Source organism: Nicotiana tabacum, chromosome 16 (genome assembly GCF_000715075.1).
Source record: "Nicotiana tabacum cultivar K326 chromosome 16, ASM71507v2, whole genome shotgun sequence".
Classification (NCBI taxonomy): Eukaryota; Viridiplantae; Streptophyta; class Magnoliopsida; order Solanales; family Solanaceae; genus Nicotiana; species Nicotiana tabacum.
In genome coordinates this window covers 49,838,662-49,864,546 of record NC_134095.1, presented here as the reverse complement: position 1 = coordinate 49,864,546, position 25,885 = coordinate 49,838,662, and the positions used below count along the sequence as shown (strand labels likewise).

General features: G+C 36.1%; 1 protein-coding gene across 10 annotated transcripts; it reads right to left on the bottom strand.

Moving 5' to 3' along the window:
• Nucleotides 1-7,584: 7,584 nt before the first annotated feature.
• Nucleotides 7,585-21,358, bottom strand: LOC107813081 (F-box protein At5g03100). Of its 10 annotated transcripts, none has more exons than XM_075232788.1 (6): nucleotides 21,221-21,358; nucleotides 21,015-21,109; nucleotides 11,454-11,494; nucleotides 9,317-10,953; nucleotides 8,816-8,980; nucleotides 7,585-8,222 (listed from the first exon to the last, which is right to left on the bottom strand). In XM_075232788.1, the coding sequence occupies exons 4-6, from the start codon at nucleotides 10,301-10,303 to the stop codon at nucleotides 7,866-7,868; spliced, it is 1,509 nt and encodes a 502-aa protein (XP_075088889.1). In that variant the 5' UTR covers nucleotides 10,304-10,953; nucleotides 11,454-11,494; nucleotides 21,015-21,109; nucleotides 21,221-21,358; the 3' UTR covers nucleotides 7,585-7,865. The 10 variants fall into 10 exon arrangements, with proteins under 10 accessions (XP_075088889.1, XP_075088893.1, XP_075088891.1 ...); XM_075232792.1 differs by having other exon boundaries at nucleotides 9,317-10,284; XM_075232790.1 differs by having other exon boundaries at nucleotides 21,020-21,109.
• Between the last annotated feature and the right edge of the window lie 4,527 nt (nucleotides 21,359-25,885).

Here is a 25,885-nt window from a genome sequence, read left to right as displayed (position 1 = left end):
TGGTTGCTCTTCTTACACTCGTTCTTGCCTCCAGATTAGTCTAAAAACAACCTTAACCTTTTCTTGGGCGAGTTTGTTGAGTTTATAAAGGGTTGGAATAAGTTTCCCCCGATTTACACTTTAGTCCCAAAAGTTCTGGGCAGTTACACAGTCTACCGCGGCTGCGGTGAAACTCAAACATCCTGCCTCACTTTCTTGGTCTACCGCGGTCCAGCCACAGTCGACCGCGGTCGTGGTGGCCTTCAGCCCAGTCCTCCTTTGCCTCTTTCTTGCTTGTTTTTGCTCAAGTTCTTCTTAATTGACCTTTTATCCACATTATTGACTCTCAAAATACTCCATAGTCTCTTCCTAACTCGGATTAGTCCCTGCGAAACAAAAAAACACCAATTAGAGTATTTTGTTATCATTTAGCCTTTAAAACAAAAATAAAGCATGGTACATTTAGGGTGTAAATATCGTCTATATAGCCTATTATCAATGTCCCAAGTCAGTTTCTTCTCAGCCTTTATCGATACGTCACGGGCTATTTGATGCGCTATGGTTGCGTCCTTCAGGTAAGTAGCTACATTTATTTTGATCTCTTACTTGACCGCAACCAGCTCAGCTATCTTTTTTCGAGCATCCTTGAAAAGATCATGGGTCGACGCAAATTCGAGGTCACTGCCTCGTTTTGTTTCCTCAACCCAAGGATCTCCACATCTAGTCGCCCAATCTGCGAGTCATTTTACTCGACCTACAAAAAGAAAAGTAAATCATTCAGTACCAAATTATGGGAACAAGGGAAAGACTCATGCATAACAAAATACCTGCTCGACAAGGGTAGCTTTTTCTCGGTGCTCCCTCCAAAGTAGCCTGGAGCTCGCCTGACTCTTTCTCCTTCTGTACAGAACGAGCCTCCGACTCTCGCTGTCTCGAGGACAATTTCTCAAGCTCCTTCTCATGGCACGAAAGCTCCCCGTTAAGCCTGAAGAGGGAATGATCGCACATCTCCTTGCACTACAGCAAAACAGAAAAGTTAGAAGAATGAAGAAAGATGCCCGAGGCTAAAAGAAATATACTTAAAGCAGCTATCACCTGCTACATGAACCTCTCGGCCGCCTTGACAGAGCCGGGAGCATCAAGATCGACGTTCCCGCTAACATCATCAAGAATATCGCCAAGCGTGACTCCCCCCTTCAGAGGACCCTCGGCTTTGGCGGCGTTCGCATCTTGAGCATCCCTTAGCTCCCCTGACGAGAAATGAGAGCCGAAAATGAAATCACTTATATCACCAATGTCCCCGAGATGCAATTCCTACTCCTGAAAAGCTCTGGGTCCCAATCCTTCTAGGTCAGCAGCAACGGTCCCCCCAACGAAAACTGCGCTGAACCCGATCATGGGATCCGAGGCCACATTGATTCCCTCTTCGAGGGTCTTCAGTCTGCGGGGCCGACCTAAGTTAGCCGTCCCTGATTCGGCAGCTTTCGGTCGGAGTAGCTGCGGAGCTCCCGTGCCCGGCCTCAGCATCTCCTCCAAATGGTATCTGCTCTCATCATCATTTTCGTCCCCAGTACTGAGGCTTGCCTCGGAAGTAGAAGTTGAGGTCCCAATGGTGACTCTAGGCTTGTGCGGCTTAGGTTTATTCATCACAGAAGGGTCGGCAGCTCCTTACCTTTCCTTTTATTTCCCTCGGCAGGCTCCGAAACCTCCGTCCCGCCTCTAAGGGGTGGTCTTATTAGCATATTCTCGCCAAGGCCTACACGAGCATAGCGGCCACAACTTGTTAGCACAAGAAGGGTTGAGACGTAGGCGGCAAGAGAAACTTTACCATGATTCTTGTCCACACAACGCATCTTGGCCAAGTCAGTCCAAGATCGGGCAAGATATAGAAACTTTTTGTCCAACCGCTCAATCCACCCCGGTAGATCCGAGACCACTTTAGGATACCAAGTAGCAGCTGCAGAAAACAAAAAGAGGTTATCTCTTTGGAAGAAAGGAAAGAACATCTTAAAACATGTCCGAAGGAAAAAATGCTTACGTTGCATGTTCCACCTCTCCGGAAAAGGCATCTTCTCGGCCGGAATGATGTCCTAGGTTCTAACCTGGATGAACCTACTCATCCATCCCCGATATTTCTCCTTATCCGTGCTCGAGAAAAATGATTTCTTGGATCGATGACGAAGCCTAATCAAGCCTCGATAGAACCGGGGGATGTATATCCTGATCAAATGATTCAGGGTAAAGGTCTCGTCTCCAACCTTATCAGTGAAATAACAGAGCATCAAGACTATCCTGCAAAAAGAGGGATAGATTTGACCGAGCGTCACCTGATATTTGTCGCAAAAGTCGAGGATGACCGGATCTATCTCCAGGGGAGGGGATCCAGAAGGCTCAGCCGGACTCAAAGTAAAGGGATAAGTATATACGTGGAGGAAATTGTCTTTGTAATCCGTTATGTTCTCATCAGGGCTAGGAATCTCCACCTCCATCGCCTTCTTCTATCGGTAGTCCTTTTTTACCGTCCCCGCATCGGTCACGACACTGACATACCGAGACATGTGTTCGCATCTGCCCGGTTTAGAAGGGGGTTTATCGATCATATAATCTTTCGACATGTCAAGAGCGGGGGGAGTACATTGTCCCAGAGTAGGTATCACCTTTGTTTTCTCCTTAGACGACCGAGATGAAGAGGCGACTTCGTTCTGCCGAGGAACCATCCTGGAAGTTCTGGCCATTGCGATGGTAAAATTTTCTCTAAGAAAGTGAAAAGGAATAATGTAAAAGGAGATGGGTCTAGATTCGCGAATTTGAAGATGTTGGGAAAATAAGGATTATCAAAAGGTTGATGTATTTATAGGAACCACATGGGCAGGGTAAGGGACGAGCCAATAGCGGTTCGTGAATCTGTTGATAGTCACATTTGATGGCGTCCCTTGCACGGTTTTTTGGGACATGGCATTTAATGCTCTGATAGGATGACGTCACGGCAATGATGTCCTCGGAATGGAGGCTCAAAATCATTTCATATCACTTCGTTCTAGGAAACGCGAAGACTATCTGTATACGGAAAAATTGGAGGGTCCAATTTCTCGTCATTAAGGCGATCATCTCGAGATCTCGAGGCTACGAGGTTGTGGTCAAACTCCCTCCCTCGAGGTTCGTTGACACCCGACCTAACGACAATGTTGGTCGCGGTCATGATGGGACTGGAGAGCTCCCTAGGCATGCAGTTAGCATTGGCAGAGCCATGTGCCATCTAATTGTCCCATCCCCCTACTCATGTAATTAATGCTTTTGTACTATGTTGAAGTTCCCCTCCTATATAAAGGGGGTTTGACATTTTGTAAAGGTTCGGTTGCTCCATCTGCTCCATAATAAATATGGAAGAACATTCTCTTTGCTCTCTCATACAATCGCTTGATAATATTGCTTTCATTTATTGTCTTCATATTTGTTCATCATTTATTGCCGATCATTGGCCATAAAGAGCCTCTATTGATTTTATTATAACTGTTAGTCACATAGCAACTGTCTTCGATAGCTCGTAATCAAGCTCCGGAATCAACCTCCAGGCCCAGAATCGACAAGCCCAAGGCCCCGAATAACTGACCTATCGGTTCGATTATATCTCTCTCCTTAACTTTATTTCGTTTCTAAATCTCATCCACTTAGCACCAACTGCTTAACAAACTAGCATAAAAATAGATCATGTATTTTTAGAGTCTCATTAACAAATTTAATTGTTATTACTATTTTCACGGTAAACAAATATACTTTTATCTTTTATCAAAGTGGAAGAGAGATTCATATTTTAAATGTCCGTTGCCAATGGAAAATGAAGTCCCGCTTATGATAAGTATTACGCTTTATATCTACTCTGGTTTCTCTATCTCTCAATATTCAAGGTAAGAGATGCTTCTTTGTACAAGATTGCTTCATATTTTACGCTCTTCATTCCAAAAAGAAGCATGTTATATAGTAGTTCAACCAACAAATTTAGTTCGTAACTATTAGCAAAAATTAAATATGATAGGTAAAAATGTTTTAATAACATTTTGGAAAAAAATCATGAAAAGAAGATTATTTTTTATTTCCTAAAAAATAAGTATTTTTTTTTGGGGGGGGGGGGGGGGAGCAGTATCTGTTCTTCAAGTTTTTGGTTATTCTTTTGTAAATTTAAATTTCGTATATTGGCTTTCGGCATAATTATATCGGGAAAAAGGAAGAAAGAAGAAGATAGTTCCCATTTAACCATTTAAGAGCTCTTTAACAATTATATAGATTATATGAGTTTATAATCAAGTACCTGGCAAGATATTTTTCATGTATCCTCTTTTGTTGATTCAGTGTAGAAGTATTTTAGCTTGGAAAATGACCTACAAAAGTGAATCATTGAGATCCTGAAGAAGTCTTTGAACTCTGAAGCTGTAGTATAGTTACATATGAATATTTGAAATATCTAACACACATAGATTGCGAACAACATTAACAAGTATTTTCATCTCATTACTCGTATGTAATAAGAAAGAAAAGAGAGAAAGAGAAGAGAAGACAACAGGGAAAATAAAGAAGAGAAAGGAAAAAAAAATTAAAAGGATTAGTACAACAATAAATACAACTAATTAAGTGTAACCAAATGTAATAACCAACGAAGAAATGACATGTATAATTTAAGCAGCTTTTAATATTTTTTTTCATCTTCCCACTCGCTTTGAGTGAGGTGAACTCACTTTTTTTGCCACCTCATCTTTGAAGGAGGTATTAATTTCACCATAAATAATAATAGAGCAGTACTAGAACGCTCGTAAAAGTTGAGTGTGAAACTGACTTTTCGGGAAATATAGGGTGTATTTTATGTACTATAGGATGTAGAAATCATCGATGAGTTAGAGAGTTTAATGGGTAGAATGTGTGGGTTAGACATATTTGAGGTGGGTTTTAAATCAACCATTAGGATAATGCCACATCATTAAAAAATAATAGGAAAACTACCAGCTTTGTCCATTTATAAGGAGCTGATTACAAAAATTGGTCAATTCAAAAAATATTACTAATATTAGTCAATTAGCTATTTGTAGCAAAAAAATATCAAATTTTTATTTTGTTTGAGCGGGTGTTATTAGAATAGATTGGATACATCTTAAGGAGCTTGAATCTCAGTTTTTGGATGATTTGGTGAAGTTTGAGGTGGTTTGAATAAAATTCGAAGTAAAAAATGAACATGAAAAAAATGGTATGTGTATCACATTGTGTATCATTTGTGTATCACATATGTATCAATTGTGTATCACATGTTATCTATATATACTTGTGTGTGAGATACATGCGTGATATGGAAGATGATTTTTGCATGTGATTCTTTGAGAGAGAGAATCTTATTTATTTGGTTTTTCAATTTTTATATGTACTTGGCTAGTTTTGGTAAGTATATGACTAGTGGCTAGAGGTTGGTAAGTTGAGACTTATTCGGGATATTTGTGTAAGTTTCCCAAAATAATATTAATTTTTAATCTGATATGGGATGTTAACTATTAGGACAGTTGTGAGCCAAAATCTTAACCGGAAGGTTATATTTAGCCCAATAGGTAAATGTAGGGCAATTTTAGACCAAACCTGATAGTTCAGGGGCAGGGCCGACCCCTTTTTGTTTATATTATTGCGAAAATAGGCTTATTTGATTCTATATATAGTATAATTGACATTTTTATCCTTCCATTCGTCTCCAACTCTTCATCTTATTTATCAACAACACTAGTCCTTCAATTTTGGAAGCTTACTAGGGTGGCCAAAAGTCACATTTAAAATTACAGCATTGAACAAGTAACCAAATCGAAAACTAGCTCTAGCTGCTCAATGTCTCGTATAATGCTGCTCGAATTATGTAGGTGGCCATTGAGGTTTTTACCTCCAAGTTTGCTGGATTAATAAACCATTTTGTTTATATAAGTTTCAATGAGGGATCTAGAAATGCTCCATAAAGGTTTTATGGACTTCTGACTATTTTTAACCACTTAAATTAAATGATTTATCTGCATTGGCTTAGAGATTACGTCACACGGGGCATTTGCATCTATACCCACTTTTTGTGTCAAGTTTTAACTTGTGCCTGCTTTGCAAAAAAAATTGCAAACGTACCCGCTTTTTCGCATAACTTCAGCATACGGGGTTGAAGTAGCAAAGGCAATCACGCAAAACTTTAGCATTCTAGTAGTCGGGCCTGAAGTTCAGCTCTAGAGCTAAAGTTTTTTGTTTTTTAACTAGCGAACTTCAGCTCTAGAGCTGAAATTTTTGTTTTTGTAACTGGCGAAGTTCAGCTCTAGAGCTGAAGTTTTTGTTTTTGTAACTGGCGAAGTTTTGGTTTTGTAACTGGCGAACTTCAGCTCTAGAGCTGATTTTTGTTTATAACTGGCGAAGTTCAGCTCTAGAGCTGAAGCACCACAATTAGCAGTGATTTTTTAAGAAAAATAGTGTACATCTTCTCAGCTCAAACACGAATAAACATACAAAAACTCCAAAATTTTACAGCTCATCCTATTGGTAACTTAAACTTTTTCCTAAGACTAATTTGCTGTAAATTTGGAGCAGAAATACAACTGCCGAACTGTTCAATTAAAAAAAATTGACTTTATAACTAAAGCAGCGTTGCTTTTGGAGATAAATACTAGTTTGTTTTGTAACTTGAAGAAGAAAACGAATGAGGAGAAGGAGTAGGAGAAAGGAGGCTGAAGTTATTTAAAAAGTGGGTACAAATTAAAAAAATTTAAAAAAATGGGTATAGGTTAAATGGGGGCGCCGGGCGACCAAATAGGGTGCCCCGTGCAATTTTTACGGAATTAACGGTATTTAACCTATTATACTGATTCCATTGACTCTAAACCAATACCCAATCAAGCTTGTTAAATAACTCAATTTTATTTTGCAAGACACAGAAAATTACCATTAGGATCACACAATTTGACTGGTCATAATATTTTGTGTCATTAAAATAGGTCGAACACAAGTCAAGATTGAGGGCGAACACGGGAATTTTTAGTCATTTCACTGGGATAGAAGAGAATAATGAATGAAGCTACAATATTATTGAAGGTAATGCAGAACTTTCAAGTCGTACATCAAAGATTAAAAAAACTATGAAGTCGTACATCAAAGATTAAGAAATATACTTCGATTCCATTAGCGCCTGACACTTCTGCAAAGTTCACTAAATTGGTTGTTTATATGCTGTTCAACCAAACCCAGAAAGGTAGTTCTATTAAACAAAGGGAAAACAGAAACTAAACTATTTCTCAAGACATTTATCAAGAGAATTGTTGTTCCAAAAAGTTCTTCACAACCCCGTGTAAGCTGTCCCATCCAACAAAAATATGCCCCAAGAATGTAGATTTCAGGTGAATCAAACAGATAGATCTAATCATACAACCTTAACTTCAAGCAAAAAGATTCAACAGCACTGTAAGCCTCAATTACAACTGCTCGAGGCTATTTAAGGTAAATAAACAATGCAAACCAATATAAGTCAACAAGAAACACGAACACAATCATAGACCTTGATGCTATTGACAAAGCAAGGTAGTAAAACACAACATTTCATGCCGCTAACTATCATAAAAAAATGTGACTTGCTAAGAGTCGCCAGAAAATTTCAAGGCGCATGTGCACCACCTAAAATGCAACAAAGAAATACTTCATGAATCATGATAAACCAAGATACAATAACATTTGGTATGCCACATGGGTAAGGCCAATAATAAAAAGTAATTAGTTACAAGCTTATAGAGAAGTTAAAATTCATGATAGCATGAGCAGCTTACCAAGAACTCAATATAAGTCAACATTTCTTGTATATACTGCCACAGGAAACTACTGGCAGTCAGATCATGAAAAGCTCACTCTTGGAAGAGAATCACAGAATTGGTGGAGGATCTTGGACAACCTAACAATTTCTCAGCCAATTGAAGAAAATATTGGGACACACAGTCCGTTGAACATCTCCTGCACTTTCTTTTCTTTGATACGATAAAGAACTTCTCCAAAACAGTCGCGTTCTTTAACAGAATTTTTGAAAGTTCGAAAAGCTTGTCACAGCCCGGTTTGAAATGATCCTTCAAGCACACCCCCAAGGAGTTGACAATCTTAACATTCTTGAGGCTGGGAAACACAAAGCTTGAAGTCCATATCCGCAAATCAACATTATCTCCTTTGGCCAAATATCTTAACTTAAAGTGACAGAAGGAATCATGAAGCTGGAGACAGAGAATATAATCAGGACCAAATGCAGGTAGCCAAATGGAAATTGCACTAAAGTGAAAGTGATTTCATAGCAGAAGTGTGTGGTAGAGAATTATTTCAGAACCAACAAATCTTAATGGTACTTGAAAACAGACTAGGATGGGTGTCCATATCATAAAGATTTATGGCATAAGTAACCCAAGAAATGAGTGATAGTGCAAAAACCTTTTCGTTTCAGAGCTCATTTGCAAAAGGCAGTGGGGGAGCCACCTTATACCAAGGGATGTCAATTCGCCAGAAAATTGCATTTTGTAGCTAGGTACCTTTTTTTTTTTAAATGTATGAATATTATATTATGAATCCCCTGACTTTGTCGTACATTTAAATTTTTATATTTTGACACCCCTTAGTGAAAATTCTGACTCTGCCACTAGCCAAAGGTAGCAACACCATATTAACATGAAGCTTTACAGTGACATTAGCAAAGCTTCTGACAATCAAGGATATATTTGCATTCTACTTCAGAAACAACTTCACAGGAGAGGGAGGTGTTAAACCATCATAAAATGAATATGTAAACAGAGGAGAAAAAGTTCCAGGAAGTTACACTCATCGTTGCCACGTCTATGTTGAGTGTCTCCACATGAGGCGAGGCTCGCAAAAGGCTAGCTACCCCACACAAATTAAGCTTTTTTAAATGTAACTTTAGTGTTAGATATTTGCATTTTAGTTCTGGAATTGGCACCTCTTCGAGCTGCAGCATGCACAGGACCTGCAACATGAGATTGTAAGCAGCTAAGCAGACTTTGTCGGTTAACTTACGGATGATGGTCTTAACCCTGTTGTGATACTCTGATAAATTAAAATCGAATATTTTAGGGGATCAGATCTGGCAAAATATCTTTATAAATTTGATGACTTATAAAGATATATTCTGCAACTGGAATTTATTAATGTCTTCTTGTTCAGAGTGGTCTCTATTTACCAGTGCATTGTACAATCTGCATAAAAGTGCCCAATTGCATCTGACTCTTAAAACCTTTCCCCCTTTGCAACTTTTTGTTAAATTCAAATAGAGTAAATAAAGTATTTTGACTAATAAACAAACCTCTGTTAACCATGTTCCAATTGTGAGGTTGGTCACATTACTTAACTTTTGAAGATAATCTTGCACGACGATGATAAATGATTGATGATAATCACGACAACTGTCCACTGCATCATCGACATGATATCCATTCCAATCCTGAATATCTTTTTCGCAATCATTGTTGAAAGTAAGTTTAGCATTGACCAGAGAGGATACATTTAGTAGCCTGCACTTGAGATCAGAAATACTTCCAGAGATCTCCAAATGCTGAAGATATGGCGCAAAAATTTCCAAGGAATGATCATCTTCGACATCCAACAACCTCCAGCTTTTAATATTTAGTCTCTTCAAATTTGACGAACTAATTTCGAGACGACGGAAACCCATGCATACATTAAATTCCAAAGTTTCCAAAGCAGGAGAACCTGAGAGTAGGTTCACAATATCGTCACCATCTAACACCATATCGATCAACACTAAGCTCTTTAGCGACTTCCACGCTATAATTACTTCTTTATCAAGTGCACAGCGGATCAATTTCAATGTTATCAACGACGAACAAGTGTAGATGAATTGAGGCAATGTGAAAATGTCATAATCATCACCAAATGACTTCAATTCAACATGTTCCGTTTCTTTTTCGACAGCAAATGCCAGCCATTGGCTGTATTGCGACCAGTAAACATGCTGCCAACCGAAAGTGAGCTGGAATATTTTGATTTTGGAAGAAGTGCAACGAGCTAAGGCAGAGTCTACATAGGATATAAAGGCTTCTTGTGGCATATTATCAGCGTCAGTGAAATTTAGATTATAAACTGAAGTACAGAGATACTGCCACCTTTTTGATAGAATACAGCTTCTGAATGCCTCCTTGGTTGGCAAAAGAGAGAGAATTTGAATCATGAGTGATTCCGGCAATTGACTGATTCGGTCTAGGGTTTCTTCAACTCCGGTGACAGTCACTGTTTGTTTGTTAGATGGATTCCCTAAATCGACGGAAGCCATGATCTTGAGTCTAGAATTCGGATTTTGGAAATTTAAACTAAACTATTAACGTGTTTAGGTGTAACACATTTCCGCCCACAATCATTCAATAGTCAAAACACTTGAAAAATTGCGTTAGCGAATACTTATTTAATATTGAAGAAATGCCAAGTCAAAGTAGGTCTTCAAAACCTTTTTCTTCTTCCCTTCCCACACTTTTTCTTCTGTTATAATTGCCCGTGGGGCCCAACACTTCTGCGGTGGTAGTATATTTCGATTTCACACAAGCATAAAATTGATTATAGCAGAAAATTAATTATAATAGTTGCAATAGGGGAACTGAATAGCTGAATATAAAACATCCATACAAATACACAATATATAATATTTGGTTGTATACACTATACAGTACATAAAAAATTCTTTGGCATGACAGTTTACTCTGTTTGAAATTACAAGTTTAAAATAAAAAAAGCTAAATTCCATAAAAAGACATAACGTATTCCTACTTCAAAAGCAAAAAAACTACAATGCTTAAAAGACATGACATGAGGCGCTAATGGAACCCATCACTCCACAAGTATATAGAACCAGATTGCTTTTTCTTGTCGATTTTCATTAACGTTAACCTCTACTCGATCTCCTGTCATTTCTACTATTGCTACCATACTCTGCAAAGCCATACAATTTATTTTATTATCATTGAAATCTAGAAAGTTTCTATCATCATTGGATGAGATGATAAGAAATTTTTATTTAGTAGCTTACTAATATAAATTCTAAATGCCTCCAAGCAGCGCTGGAATGTGCATATGGCTCGAGGGACTTGCACTACTTATCCTTCTGGATAACCTAGATATTCATCCATATATTCTACATTGCTGGCACAATCTAGCAAAGGACCTTCACAAAATCTAGCTACCTCTCGTAGTATTCTCATAATGACTTTTCGCAAGAGAGATAGATTCATCGGCTTAGTGTTATATGAGGCAACTTGAAATCAGATACTTGTTCTTAAGTGACTCTACTTATTTCAAAAATCAAATATTACCAAAGTCACATACAAATCTTCAAAAATAAAGATATCAATCAAATATATAAAATTTATGTCAAACAACCCTAAAATTGAATTTGAAATCAAAACGAAGAAAATGAATTTACATGATATTACCTGCAGATTCAAATAACAATCACTGAGCAGCCAAAATTTAACTGCATTGAGCGTGGCCATTCAAAGTATCAGTGGTGGATCTTGGTAACTTTAGATAGAGGACATGAACAGAAACTGATTCTCATCAAAAGAATAAATGAATAGAGCATAAATTTCTTACACACACCTCTTAACTCAATGAATGTGATTTTATGTGATCAATTGTCTACCTACTATCACTTCCTAGTGGTCTTGCATACTACATTAAATCAGAATATTCAGCTTCTAACTGTATGGCATAGAGCTACCTAGCAGTCATATAGCAACATCAGCATTTAAAAGGCCCAATTATAAACTTTACCACAATTTTTCAACACACATGGATCACTACCATTTACAACTTTGTCTTTACTGTCCTTGCCATAATATTTTATGGTTAGAACATTTTCATTTGGCTCAAATTGAATTGCAATAAATGAAACTAAGAAATATATTCGCAACTAAGGTTTCAACACTAGATCATAACTATCTAATTACAGGAAAAATTTATGCACAAGTTTTCTATAATTATAGCTTAGAGAAGTGCAATACACCTTTTGACTCAACACTTGATCAAAATCCTCTTATGAAGTTTGACAAATGAAGAAGTATGGAGCTAAGTAAAAAGATTTAGTTGCTTCTCAGAATCAACAAACAGTCAGGTTATACAAATCTTTCTTTCACCTAGTGTGTCATTAGCAGCTTGTTTCTCCAAGTCAATTATAGCTTTAACTGAAAGTAACCGATACCCAAAAGGAATAGCATTTCAGAACCCAAAATATAAATTTAATAAAAAATTTCTTGAAGACAACTTGCAAATCACTTCATGTGCTGGATGCACCATTTTTCTGAAAACTTTATATATCTTACTTTAAAACTTAAAAATTCAAGAACTTAATCTGTTTATATAATATGGATTAATCATTTAGCAAACTATAATGCATGTTTACAAGACTGATTAACCTTCTTCCTTTCTACTGTAATATTCAATTAACATCCCAAGATATCACCTCAATGGAAAAATAATATTTTAATTTCAATCTTTCTGTAGAGATAATGCATATACGGCTATAAGGATGCATAACAAACAACAAATAGAAGAATGTTTTAAGAAAATTAGATATTATCAAATAAAAAATAAAACAATCAAACACAAAAGTGTAATTTAGCAGGCATAGATGCAATGAGAGACAGAACCAACTTGCATTTTAATGGACCGTCTGAGATGCATTGTCCATACAATCAATGGTTTTGGTTAGAGGAGATAAAATCAATACCTCTAGAATATACTATTTAAATATTTCTTTGACTGAACCTAGTGAAAGATTCAGCATCTATTAGTATAATAAATTGCTATGTCAAAATACTTGTCTCATTAGCTTGTCCCAACACTTAAAAGAAAAGGAAATAAATTTTAATTAGATGACCATCTTTCTCAACAAAATAAAGTTAAAAAAAGCCCTCTTAGCTGCTCCAAGTCTTCCGGTTGTGTGGGGTCCAAGATTCAGTTCCATCAAAAAGGACTTTTTATTAAAATAATCAATCACTTTGCATATACGATCTAGAAGCTCAAAAGAAACAATAATCAACTTATGACCTAGCAAATAGAATTTTAGGAATTTAAGAACCCTCTTTCATTGGAATAGCTCTCCTAAATTAGATGAGCAACTAAGAAAGAGTGTATGCTAATCCCTGATCTCTTGCACAAGATTAGGAAGACAGTCTTTGAAAGAAACCGATGATGGCGTATCTTAAAAACAATAAAGTGGTATTTCAAGAATTTTAACGTGTAGAAAATTTAGTTTATGTAATGCACATCTCTTAGTCCTCTTAATTTGTCAGCATATATTTTTCCAAAGTGCTCATCATTGTTATGATTCATATTCGATATCTCTGCAACTTTTCTATTCCCTGAATATTTTTCTAAGGATTGAGGCTTGAATTACATATTTAATTTTTGTAGCCAAAATTAAGATACAAATCTAAACTTTTGCTAGGGAATTCTTTCACAGTTGCAGAAGCATAAATATCCAAAACATAGAATACATCTGAATAAGAAACAAAAACTGAAAAATGAGGAGCCATACCATCATTTCAAGTAGGAAGAAGAAATATGCTAAAAAATCGAAAAATTCATTTTGGTTTCTCTTGACGCAGTAAGATATATAGAAACGAAAATATCTAGTATTTGAAATATGTCAAAATAAGACTTTCTAGTTGATGAGAGATTTAACAAATTACCAACTTGGGAACTCATAATAACTTCCCTAAGCAGAGCAGATGTGGAAAATTTAAGAGGATCAGAAGAAAAGGACAACATTAGTCACTAATTTCAGCCATGAAACTGGAAAGGGCGAAGAAAACTTGAAAAAGTTTAGGCAAAAATTGAAAGAAAAGCATAATCGAAATTAAATGTAACACTGAACTGTGAAGACGAAAAGAACTGAAAGAGTAGTCTTTGAAAGTTTAAAGAAAAATAACGATCATGCAAATTAAAATTTATAAAGTGAATGCCTAAGAATATTGAAGAGACAGTTAGGCAAAAACATTGCAACAACAGCCATGGATTTCAGCTATACATTCGAAAATCTGAAGAGAGCTAGAAGAAGATTGTTGTTGTTTCCTGTATAGTACTTCTTATCTGGTATAAATATGGAATAATGGAAGAGCAAGTTTTAACTTTTCCACTCTTAGATATATGTTATCCTCTTTATCAGCTACCTACAGCAGTAACATACGTAAATATAAATGATATAACTGAAACAAAAATTAATTCGAACCCACTGAATTCACAGTGTTTCCTTAAGGAATTTAATCTCCTCCTAGTACCCAAGGTTATGGATTATTTCCTTCCAGGATAGAACGAATTACACACTGGTGTAGCGGTACTTCAAACCCCAGTATTTCAGTGAACGCAAAGTTCGGCAGCAAATCACACTTACAGTTGTTTTGTTTGTAGTTTTAAAACAATGCAGAACAAGGGAGGAGAACTCAAAGTCGAATGGAAATTCTGAGAGGAAGGAATGCAATGTATAGCCGATGTTGAATTCTTACTGAAAAGGATATCAGATTGCAATTCGTTTTTCCAGTGTATACACAGTGTATACAGAGTGTAGTTTGAGTGTATACAGAGTGTATATCAATTATATACAGAGTGTAGTTTGAGTGTATACAGAGTGTTTCGAGTGTTTTTTTCCGGTGTGTTCTTCTTTCTCTACAACTTCTGCTCTATTTATATCAGTCATGTGAGAGAAATCCGCCCCCTCCGTGGTGGAACAAGCATTAGGATATCATGGAAGAAGCACTTACATGGTGGAATGAACACTTGCTTGGTGGGAGGAGAACTTGGCCATAGTGGGAGGTGCACTAGGCATCTTGTTGCTTTCTTGGTGCAACACAATACACGGATTGGAAAACATCCGTTACAAACACGGATTGGAAAACATCCGTTACAAACACGGATTATATCACGTTAATATTCACTATTAACAAATAAATTTGGTCCCAATAATTAATCAAACGATCGATCATTTGATCAAATCCGAATCCAAATCCAAATCCCATTTCGCATTCACTCTCATTTTAAGACTATTTCATCCTAAACAAAAACTCAACAATCCAAAACTCAACAATCCCCCACATAAATGGGGAATGGCTATATCACGGAAGTATGCATGAAAAACTTGTGTGATTTGCAAGCAAGAATTAATTGTATCTGGATAAGTAGGTTTCCCTTTGAACTTTCCGTAGTGAACTTATGTCAGATATACTCGGTCAATCGGTAGATTTGATATCTTTGAACCGTCGAACTTTAATGTATACCTAGACAACCATAAGTCACACAATCAATCCTTTAACCGTCTTTGGTTCTCATTGTTGTGTTCGTTTCAGCCATGAACACTGCCTGGTTTCATAAGTGCATAGAGAATTGGCCTTGCAAAATTCTCCTTGAAGCGGCTAACACTTCACACTTACATAGGTGATTCCTAAACGTGTCATCCCGTAGATCCACTATTTGATATACCCTGTATCAAATTTAGAAATCATTAAAAAGCCTTAATGTTTTATCCTTGGTACTGAACATTGTCTCATCACGAGAATGGACTAAAAAGTTTTGTTGACAATGTTGAACCGTCATTAATGACTTTGTTTGATCTCCTTGAACCTGGATCTTGGGATCTCCAGTCTTCTAGGTAGAGTTACCGCCACAATGACTTGTTCTCGGCCATAGACCCATTCCCCTCGATGATTTCTCAACTACCTCTCTAGTTAGGCCTTTTGTAAGTGGATCTGACACATTATCACTTGACTTTACATAGTCAATCGTGATAATTCCTCTAGAGAGAAGTTGCCTAACGGTTTTATGTCTTCGTCGTATATGACGAGATTTACCGTTATACATAACGCTCCCAACCCTTCCAATTGCCGCTTGGATATCACAGTGTATGCATATTGGTGCCAACGGTTTGGGACAAAATGGAATGTCTTCCAAGAAATTCCGGAGCCATTCAGCTTCTTCACCGGCTTTATCTAAGGCTATGAACTCAGCCTCCATTGTAGAGCGGGTAATACATGTTTGTTTGGACGACTTCCAAGATACCGCTCCTCCACCAATAGTGAATACATATCCACTTGTGGACTTTGAATCAGTTGAACCGGTGATCCAATTTGCATCACAATATCCTTCAATCACCGCAGGATATTTACTGTAGTGCAAATCAGAGTTTTGGGTATGTTCTAAGTATCCCAAAACTCGTTTCATTGCCATCCAATGAGATTGACCTGGATTGCTCGTGTATCGACTTAGTTTACTTATAGCACAAGTTATATCTGGTCGTGTACAATTCATGATGTACATTAAGCATCCCAACACACGAGCATAATCCAATTGTGATATGCTTTGGCCTTTATTCTTTGCTAGTGCAAGATTTACGTCAATTGGAGTCTTTGAAACTTTAAAGCCCAAGTGCTTGAATTTTTCAAGTACTGTCTTAATATAATGAGATTGTGACAATGCTATCTCTGAAATACATGAAAGAAACAGAATGGAAAGATAGAAGGAGACGCCAAGGCCTGCGGACGCCTGCAGGACTACCTCGGGTCGCCTGATGGACTGAAGGCATCAACCTCAATGTGGTCCAGACCTTAAGGAGTCTTTTGGATCTTAATCCCCAGAATTAAATCCGCAATTCCCAAGTCCTTCATATCAAACTTGCTAGTTAGCATATGCTTAGTAGCATTTATGTTGGCAATGTTATTACTCATTATCAACATATCATCCACATATAGGCAAACAATGACTATGTGATTTGGAACATTTTTAATGTACACACATTTATCACATTCATTTATCTTAAAACCATTTGACAACATTGTTTGGTCAAATTTCGCATGACATTGTTTGGGTGCTTGTTTTAGTCCGTAAAGAGACTTAACAAGTCTACATACCTTATTTTCTTTACCTGGAACCACAAACCCTTCAGGTTGTTCCATGTAAATTTCTTCCTCCAACTCTCCATTTAAGAAGGCCGTTTTAACATCCATTTGATGAATTTCAAGACCATACACTGCAGCTAATGCTACTAACATCCGTATGGACGTAATCCTTGTAACTGGGGAGTATGTATCAAAGTAGTCAAGACTTTCTCGTTGTCTATACCCTTTGACAACAAGTCTTGCCTTAAATTTATCAATAGTGCCATCATCTTTCATTTTTCTCTTAAAAATCTATTTAGAACTCAAAGGTTTATTTCCAGGAGGAAGATCAACCAATTCCCATGTATGGTTGTTCAATATGGATTCTATTTCACTATTGACTGTCTCTTTCTAGAACAATGATTCCGAAGAAGACATAGCTTCTTTAAATGTTCGAGGCTCATTTTCCAATAAGAAAGTCACAAAATCTGGTCCAAACGAAGTAGACGTTCTTTGACGTTTATTACGTCTTGGATCCCCCTGATTAAATGTACTTTCTTTTGTTTCTTCCCGAGGTCGTTTAGATCCTTCACCAATCGACTCGCATTCCTTTTTATACGGATATATATTTTCAAAGAACTCAGCATTATCTGATTCTATAACCGTATTATTATGAATGTCGGGATTTTCTGATTTATGAACCAGAAATCGATATGCTTTACTATTAGTCGCATATCCTATGAAAACACAATCAACTATTTTCGGTCCTATTTTTACCCTTTTGGGTTTATGAGCTTGCACTTTTGCCAAACACCCCCACACTTTAAAATAATTCAAGTTGGGCTTCCTTCCTTTCCATTTTTCATATGGAATGGATTGTGTTTTGCTATGGGGTACTCGATTTAGTATTCGGCTGGCCGTAAGAACGGCTTCCCCCACAAGTTTTGTGGCAAACCAGAACTTATCAACAATGCGTTCATCATCTCCTTTAATGAACGATTCTTTCTTTCCGCAATTCCATTGGATTGGGGCGTGTAAGGGGCTGTTGTTTGATGAATAATTCCATATTCTAAACATATTTGTTCAAAAGGAGATTCATATTCACCACCCCTATCACTTCTTATCATTTTGATTTTCTTGTTAAGTTGTATTTCAACTTCATTTTTGTATTGCTTGAATGCGTCTATTGCTTCATCTTTACTATTAAGTAAGTAAACATAGCAATATCGAATCGTCAATAAAAGTTATGAAATACTTCTTTCCACCGCAAGATGGTATTGACTTCATGTCACAAATATCTGTGTGAATTAAGCCTGAAGGATTTGAATTCCTTTCAACCGACTTATAAGGATGTTTAACATACTTAGATTCCACACATATTTGACATTTTAATTTTTCGCATTCAAACTTAGGCAATACTTCCAGGTTAATCATTTTTCGCAAGGTTTTATAATTGACATGACCCAAACGTACATGCCATAAATCATTTGACTCAAGTAAGTAAGAAGAAGCTGAAATTTTATTATTAGTTTCAACAACTATTACATTCAGCTTGAAAAGGCCCTTAGTAAGGTAACCTTTTTCCTACAAACATTTCATTCTTACTAATCACTACCTTGTCAGATACAAAAACGCACTTGAAACCATGCTTTACAAGAAGTCCAGTAAAGACTAAGTTCTTCCTAATCTCGGGAACATGAAGGACGTTGTTCAAAGTCATGACCTTGCCAGAAGTCATCTTGAGAAATATCTTACCGTATCCTTCAATGTTTGTTGTAGCAGCATTTCCCATAGAGAGCTTCTCTTCGGGTCCAGCAGAAGCATATATAGAAAATACTTCCCTCACGGCACAAACATGGTGAGTGGCTCCAGAATCAATCCACCACTCCTTTGGGTTTCCTACCAGGTTGCATTCAGAAAGCATGGCGCACAAGTCATCAACATCATCATGCTTTTCTACCATGTTTGCTTGACCCATTTGCTTGTCTTTCTTCCGAGCACGACACTCCGTAGATTTGTGTCCGGTTTTCCCACAGTTGTAGCAGTTTCCACTGAACCGCTTCTTGCTTGGGTTGTATTTCGGACCAGAAGCCTTCTTTCTCTTTTTGTTATCTTCAACAATATTTGCTCTCATTATTATTGAATTTCCACGGCCTCTCCTTTCAACAGCTTTATTGTCCTCTTCGATTCTCAATCGGACAATGAGATCTTCAAGGGACATCTCCTTTCGTTTATGTTTCAAATAATTTTTAAAGTCCTTCCACAATGGAGGCAACTTCTCAATTATTGCTGCTACTTGGAACGCCTCATTGATGACAAGACCTTCAATGAAAATCCCGTTAGTAAAATTACTAAAAATTTTACTTTCAACATTAGCATTCATTTGAAATATACCTTCAGCAAGTAGATCATGAATAATCACTTGTAACTCCTAGAGTTGGGTAATAACATACTTGCTATCTACCATTTTGTAGTCCAAAAATTTTGCAGCGACGAATTTCTTCATCCCGGCATCTTCAGTTTTGTATTTCTTTTCAAGCGCATTCCACAATTCTTTTGACGTCTCCACGCCACTGTATACATTATACAGATTATCCTCCAATCCGCTAAGAATATAATTCCTGCACAAGAAGTCAGAATGCTTCCACGCCTCAATCACGAGAAAGCTATCATTCTCTGGAGTTTCATCTGGAAGATCAGGAACATCTTCCTTGATGAACTTCTGTAGACATAACGTAGTCAAGTAGAAGAACATCTTTTGCTGCCAGCGCTTGAAATCCATCTCGGAAAATTTTCCGGGTTTCTCTGTCGGTGCCAACGCCGGAGTTCGACTTGTCGATGCGTTGGCAGTCATCATCGGAACAACTTGATTTCCGTCATTCGCCATTTTTACTGTAAAAATGACACAAACAAACGTTTAATAAACGTTTAAAACTGCAGTGAAAAATCACGTAGATTTTAATCTCCAACAAAACGCCACGAAGGCTTTACTCTCCAAATGGGAGTACACAAAACCACAAAGGTTTTAAGTTTCCAGAATAATAAAAGTAACACAAATACAGAAATTAAAATTATTAAATTCCTTAAGCTTGTTGTTGTTGTTGTTTCCTGTATAGTACTTCTTATCTGGTATAAATATGGAATGATGGAAGATCAAGTTTTAACTTTTCCACTCTTAGATATATAGTATCCTCTTTATCAGCTACCTACAACAGTAACATACGTAAATATAAATGATATAACTGAAACAAAAATTAATTCGAGCCCACTGAATTCACAGTGTTTCCTTAAGGAATTTAATCCCCTCCTAGTACCCAAGGTTATGGATTATTTCCTCCCAGGATAGAACGAATTACACATTGGTGTAGCGGTACTTCAAACCTCAGTATTTCAGCGAACGCAAAGTTCGACAGCAAATCACACTTACAATTGCTTTGTTTGTAGTTTTAAAACAATGCAGAACAAGGGAAGAGAACTCAGAAGTCGAATGGAAATTCTGAGAGGAAGGAATGCAATGTATAGCCGATGTTGAATTCTTACTGAAGAGGATATCAGATTGCAATTCGTTTTTCCAGTGTATACACAGTGTATACAGAGTGTAGTTTGAGTGTATACAGAGTGTATATCAATTATATACAGAGTGTATATCAATTGTATACTGAGTGTTTCGAGTGTTTTTTTCCGGTGTGTTCTTCTTTCTCTACAACTTCTGCTCTATTTATATCAGTCATGTGAGAGAAATCCGCCCCCTCCGTGGTGGAACAAGCATTAGGATATCATGGAGGAAGCACTTACATGGTGGAATGACCACTTGCTTGGTGAGAGTCGCACTTGGCCATGGTGGGAGGTGCACTAGGCATCTTGTTGCTTTCTTGGTGCAACACAATACACAGATTGGAAAACATCCGTTACAAACACGGATTATATCACGTTAATATTCACTATTAACAAACAAATTTGGTCCAAATAATTAATCAATCGATCGATCATTTGATCAAATCCAAATCCAAATCCAAATCCAAATCTCATTTCCGATTCACTCTCATTTTAAGACTATTTCATCTTAAACCAAAACTCAACAATCCAAAACTCAACAAAGATTTGGGAAAACATTAAAGAAAAGCATACCTTACATGGCGATAGCCCGCTGAGAAGATGAATAGAAGTGAAATAAGTATGAAATTGATGAAGATTGTTGGAACAAGAGAAGGGCAACTTTGCATCTGATTTTTGGAAAGAGAAAAATGAGAGAAGGAAAAAATTACCATTTTAATAGAGTAATCTTTGAAAAGAATTGGAAGAAAATTAAAGCAAAAATTGAGAGAAAAGCTTACTGAAATTGAAAGACCATGAAGAGAAATCAAATGAAACAACCGAGGGTTTCTTGTTCTCATAAGAGATTCTTCTAGAATTGTGTGGGTGTATACTGAACAGATTACTATTTATTACTTTGGGGAAATAAATAAGAGATTTGCCCCCGATCAACCAATAGAAATAGAAATAGGAAAAATAAAATAAAATAGCAACGTAAAATGGCAATTTTGCCCTTGGTCGACCAACTTCTCCTTTCTATACAATAGAAATAGAAATAATTACTCCCCCTGTTCCAATTTATGTGAACCTATTTCCTTTTTGGTCCGTTCCAAAAAAAAATGAACCCTTTCTAATTTTGGTAACAATTTAGCTTAAAGTTACAACTTTACCCTTAATGAGAAGCTTTTATAACCACACAAATACTCTGGACCCCATTTGAACTTGTTTAGGACCACAAATTCCAAAAGTCTTCATTTTTTACTTAAACTCCGTGCCCAGTCAAACAGGTTCACATAAATTGGAACTGAGGGAGTAATTTTTATGCCTTGTTTTACGGTTCTCTCACTTTCTCTCTTCTAATTTTTGTTGCAAGTAACATCATTACATAAAGGTGATAGAGGGGTGGGTCGGGCCGGTCCGGGTGAAGTAAAAAGAGGAGAAATTCAAAAATAGCCAAATTTACAAATGGTCATTCAAAAATAGCCACAGTTTCAAAAGTAATCGAGTTTTAGTCACTTTTCATGTAAAGATAAATTTGAACGAAAATACTGTTCAAAATAATAAAAAAACTCCAGCATATTATACTGGAGTTCCAGTATAATATACCGGTCCAGCATAATATACTGGAGTTTGGAACACCGGTGCTCCAGTCTCCAGTATATTATACTGGAGCCAGCAAAGTATACCGGTCAAGCATATTATGCTGGAAGTTCATACACAGGTGCACCGAACTCCAGTATATTATGCTGGACCGGTTTCTGTTGCAGCAAAATAGTGGCTATTTTCCAATGACTTGGCAAACACTGACTATTTTTGAATGATCAGTCCAAAAACTGGCTAGACCGTGCTATTTTAACAGTAAAAAGTGACCGGACGATCACCAATTCAGGCCGGTTACCTATTTTTCCAAACCGGGTTTAACGGACCGTGGCCCATCCGGTGAAATATTGAACCATAATGGTTTCGGGCCTAAGGGGGCATGCCGGGTTTATTTAATTTTTTTTTTTTTTTTGCATTTTGTATAACTATCGTAATTTATATTAATATAAAGTAAAAATATAAAATAAAAAACAACCTTATAAAAAGAGTGATTGAATAAAGGATGCAAAGGCTTTAAAATCCTTATATTTGAATATTTCATTAAGAATTTAAGATAATATAACATAATGAAGATGGAAAAAATTGCACTTATAATTTGTAAGTTCTTTTTTTATTTCAAACTTGCAAATTAAAGTTTACATTTAACAACAACTAAATTAACGAAAAAAGAGTAAATTCAAAGTTTAATTATTAAATATAAATTCAGAACTTCAAAGGTTTTACATTGCCTTAGTAAGTTCTACATAATAAATATGAACTTCTTGGCCATCTTCTGGAATGTTAAATTCAAATGGGTTACCATGGTTAATATATCTCCAAGTTCCTCGTCTTCTGGTTTATCAACATCTTTATATCCCTGATTTCTTCGTTCCGATCTAATCCATCTCTGAAACATACTAAAACTTTCAAAGCATTGTTTCTCAATGAGTGACGGATGCCTCCTAGTTGTTGTCTTGCTTGACTAAATGCACTCTCTGATGCAACAGTTGAAATTGGCACATTCAACACGTCCCGAGCCATAGAGGAAAGTACAGGAAATTGCTTTTCATTCTCATGCCACCATCCCAACAGTGAAAATTCCTTTGTGCGAGGCTCTATTTGCTTTTGCAACTAGAATTGAAGTTCATCAATGTTCCTGCTACTGGTTTGAGTGGAAGTAAATGTAGACCAAATATTATAACCATCAAGGCCTTCATCTTCATCCATAGTAGTAGATGCAGTAGAAGTGGTACAATGCATAGTGAGATTAACATTGTCTATATTAATAGCAACATAATCAATTATATTTGCATAATAATTATATAAGTGTTGTAAATAATCATTTAGCTTGTTCATACAACAATATATATCTGGGATTTTAGTTGGTCCAATCTCCATATAAGTATATAAAGCATTAATTAATTGGTGACAATTAGACATCTTAATAGAAGGATTTAAAACAACACCAATTAAGTAAATCAGAGGAATTGGAAAGAAATATTTTTTGAATTTTGCTTATATTTTTTTAACAGCACGCTTATATATTTCTTTCTTCTTAAATTCAGAGAGTAGAAAAGAAATTTCAGTTATATGTACTAAAGCCATAGTAACAGTAGGGTAATATGCTCCAGAAAACTCAACAGTAGCTGTATAAAATTTATGTAAAAATTTAACAACATCATTAATGACCTCCCAAGTATTAGTTGTTAACATACGGTTTGGATCAGTACCATGCGCATTAGCAACTTCAGTTATCGGCAATCTATATTTGTAGCAACATTTTTAAAAAATAAGTATGTATAATTCCATCTAGTAATAATTTCATCTGACATGAACCTGGGGTTAAGGTTATGCTTGGTACACTTAGTCTTAAATTCCTTAATTTTAGATTGTATATTATTTCCTTGAATAATAACATCCGCTCTTCTAACATGAGTAATCTCAGTTGAAAATAAATCAAGTCCACTTTTAATAATTAAATTATAAACATGACATGCACCCCTACACGAAAAATTTCGTTAAGCAGTGGTTTCAAATGCAGTCTTAATATTGAAATAGGGGAATTATTGTTAGAAACACTATCAAAAGACATACATAATATTTTTTTATCGAGATTATAAAATTCAACAATTCACAAGTAGTAGTACTTATAAAAATAGCAGTATGACTTTGATCTTCGTCATATTTAAAAGCGATAATATATTTTTGCATACAATAATTATTATCTATCCAATAACATGTAATTGTCAAATAATTATTTCCATTAACAACATGGTCAATATCAGAAGTTAGAGAAACTCCACAAGGAAGGTGGTCAAACAAATAACGTATGTATGTCTGATATTATCCATGAAGTCTAAAGATATCAGACTTACAAGTACTTCTAGGGATATCTTTAAATAAAAGATTATAAATCTTTTGAATATACATAATAAGATATGATGAAGAAGCAAAAGAAAAAAGTAGACAACCCAAAGCAATAATATTTGCTAACTCCTCACGATCTTTCATTTTATCATATTTCATAAGTCCTCCAGTACTAAGGTTTAGAGTTCCTTAATTTTTATCTAAATCAGAGCTCATTCTATAGGATGAGTAATTCTTAGATGTTTACTAAGTGTCTCATTCCCCCTTAAACTTCCTCTAGCCTTATGTTTAAAATCATCTTTACAAATTTTGTATCTAACTCTATCAGAATTCTCTATTTCCTCAAAATATTTTCAAACTTTACTTCTCCTTCTCTAATCACTAGGCGGGGCCACATGTGGTCTACTACTAGCGCCAAGACCACCACCCTGCTACCAACTCCAACACTACTAGATATAAGTGATGTCTCATCTTTAATTTCTAATTCATTATCTTCTATACCGAAATCTTCCTGTAATTGTTCATAATCTATATTATTATTAAGTGATGTTTCAGAAACATGTGTAAAGTCATTTAAACTAGAAGTTGAAGTAGTACCTCTTTTTCGATTTTCCCCGATTACCCCGATTAACAACCTTATTACAAACTCTTTTTGCAGCATTAAACATATCGTGAAAATTTAACTACTAACAAAAATTAAATATGTAAATAAAATAGTAAATAAGAGAAAGAGTCGGAGGGAATGCACCGAATTCCTTGATAAATTGAACACTTGATGATTTTTGAAGTCTTGAATATTTAAAATTGAATTTCACAACTCCAATATTATCACGAAGAAACGTCAATTTTTTAAAGTTCAAACATCAAACTTCAAATAATAACATAAATTAAATTCTAAAAAAATGAGAGCCAAATAATTGATTGCAATTTAGGTGAAGAATGAGAGAATGACAATTGAGATTTTGAGTTTGAAAAATGAGAGATGAGTGAAGAAATGAAGAAGAGGGATGGTGTATTTATAGTTTCTCAAAGTGCTAAATTACTAATTACAAAAAGTGTTATTTTTTTTAAAAAATAAATGCCCAAAAAGGGCTATTCTTGCAAAATATCCGTTGGGCAACGGTCAAATTGGAAGCTGATCGTTGCCAACGGTCAAGTTAATTTTAAAAAAAAAACTGAAATAGCCGTTGGACCGGTCCGGTTAACCGGTTCAACAGTGAATTAACTTTACAGGTTTAGACCGGTCCAGTTAATCAAAATTTTGAAGCTAGCCAGCTCAACCCCTTACACCCCCCCCCCCCGAACTTAGCCATGTCCGACCCCGGCTCATTAAACACCCATAGCATAATGTTTCCTCCGGTTCACTTTAATTAATTTTTGACCTTTTTTGTGATTCACAATATTTGATTTTTTCAGATATCAGGAAGGAATTAACTTTTTTTTTTCAAAGTTGCCATTGGAATAAAGAGCCTAGAAGTATTTGTTGTATTTTTTCAAGTGAACAAATTAAGGTTAATATA

Bases quoted from the DNA above. Each gene is read 5' to 3' on its own strand.
- LOC107813081 (XM_075232788.1), bottom strand. From the start codon at position 10,303: ATGGCTTCCGTCGATTTAGGGAATCCATCTAACAAACAAACAGTGACT. The intron at 8,981-9,316 runs GTTTGTTTATTA...CTCATGTTGCAG, and splicing joins TTGGAACATGGTTAACAGAG to GTCCTGTGCATGCTGCAGCT. The intron at 8,223-8,815 runs GTAACTTCCTGG...CTCTGTCTCCAG, and splicing joins TAGACGTGGCAACGATGAGT to CTTCATGATTCCTTCTGTCA.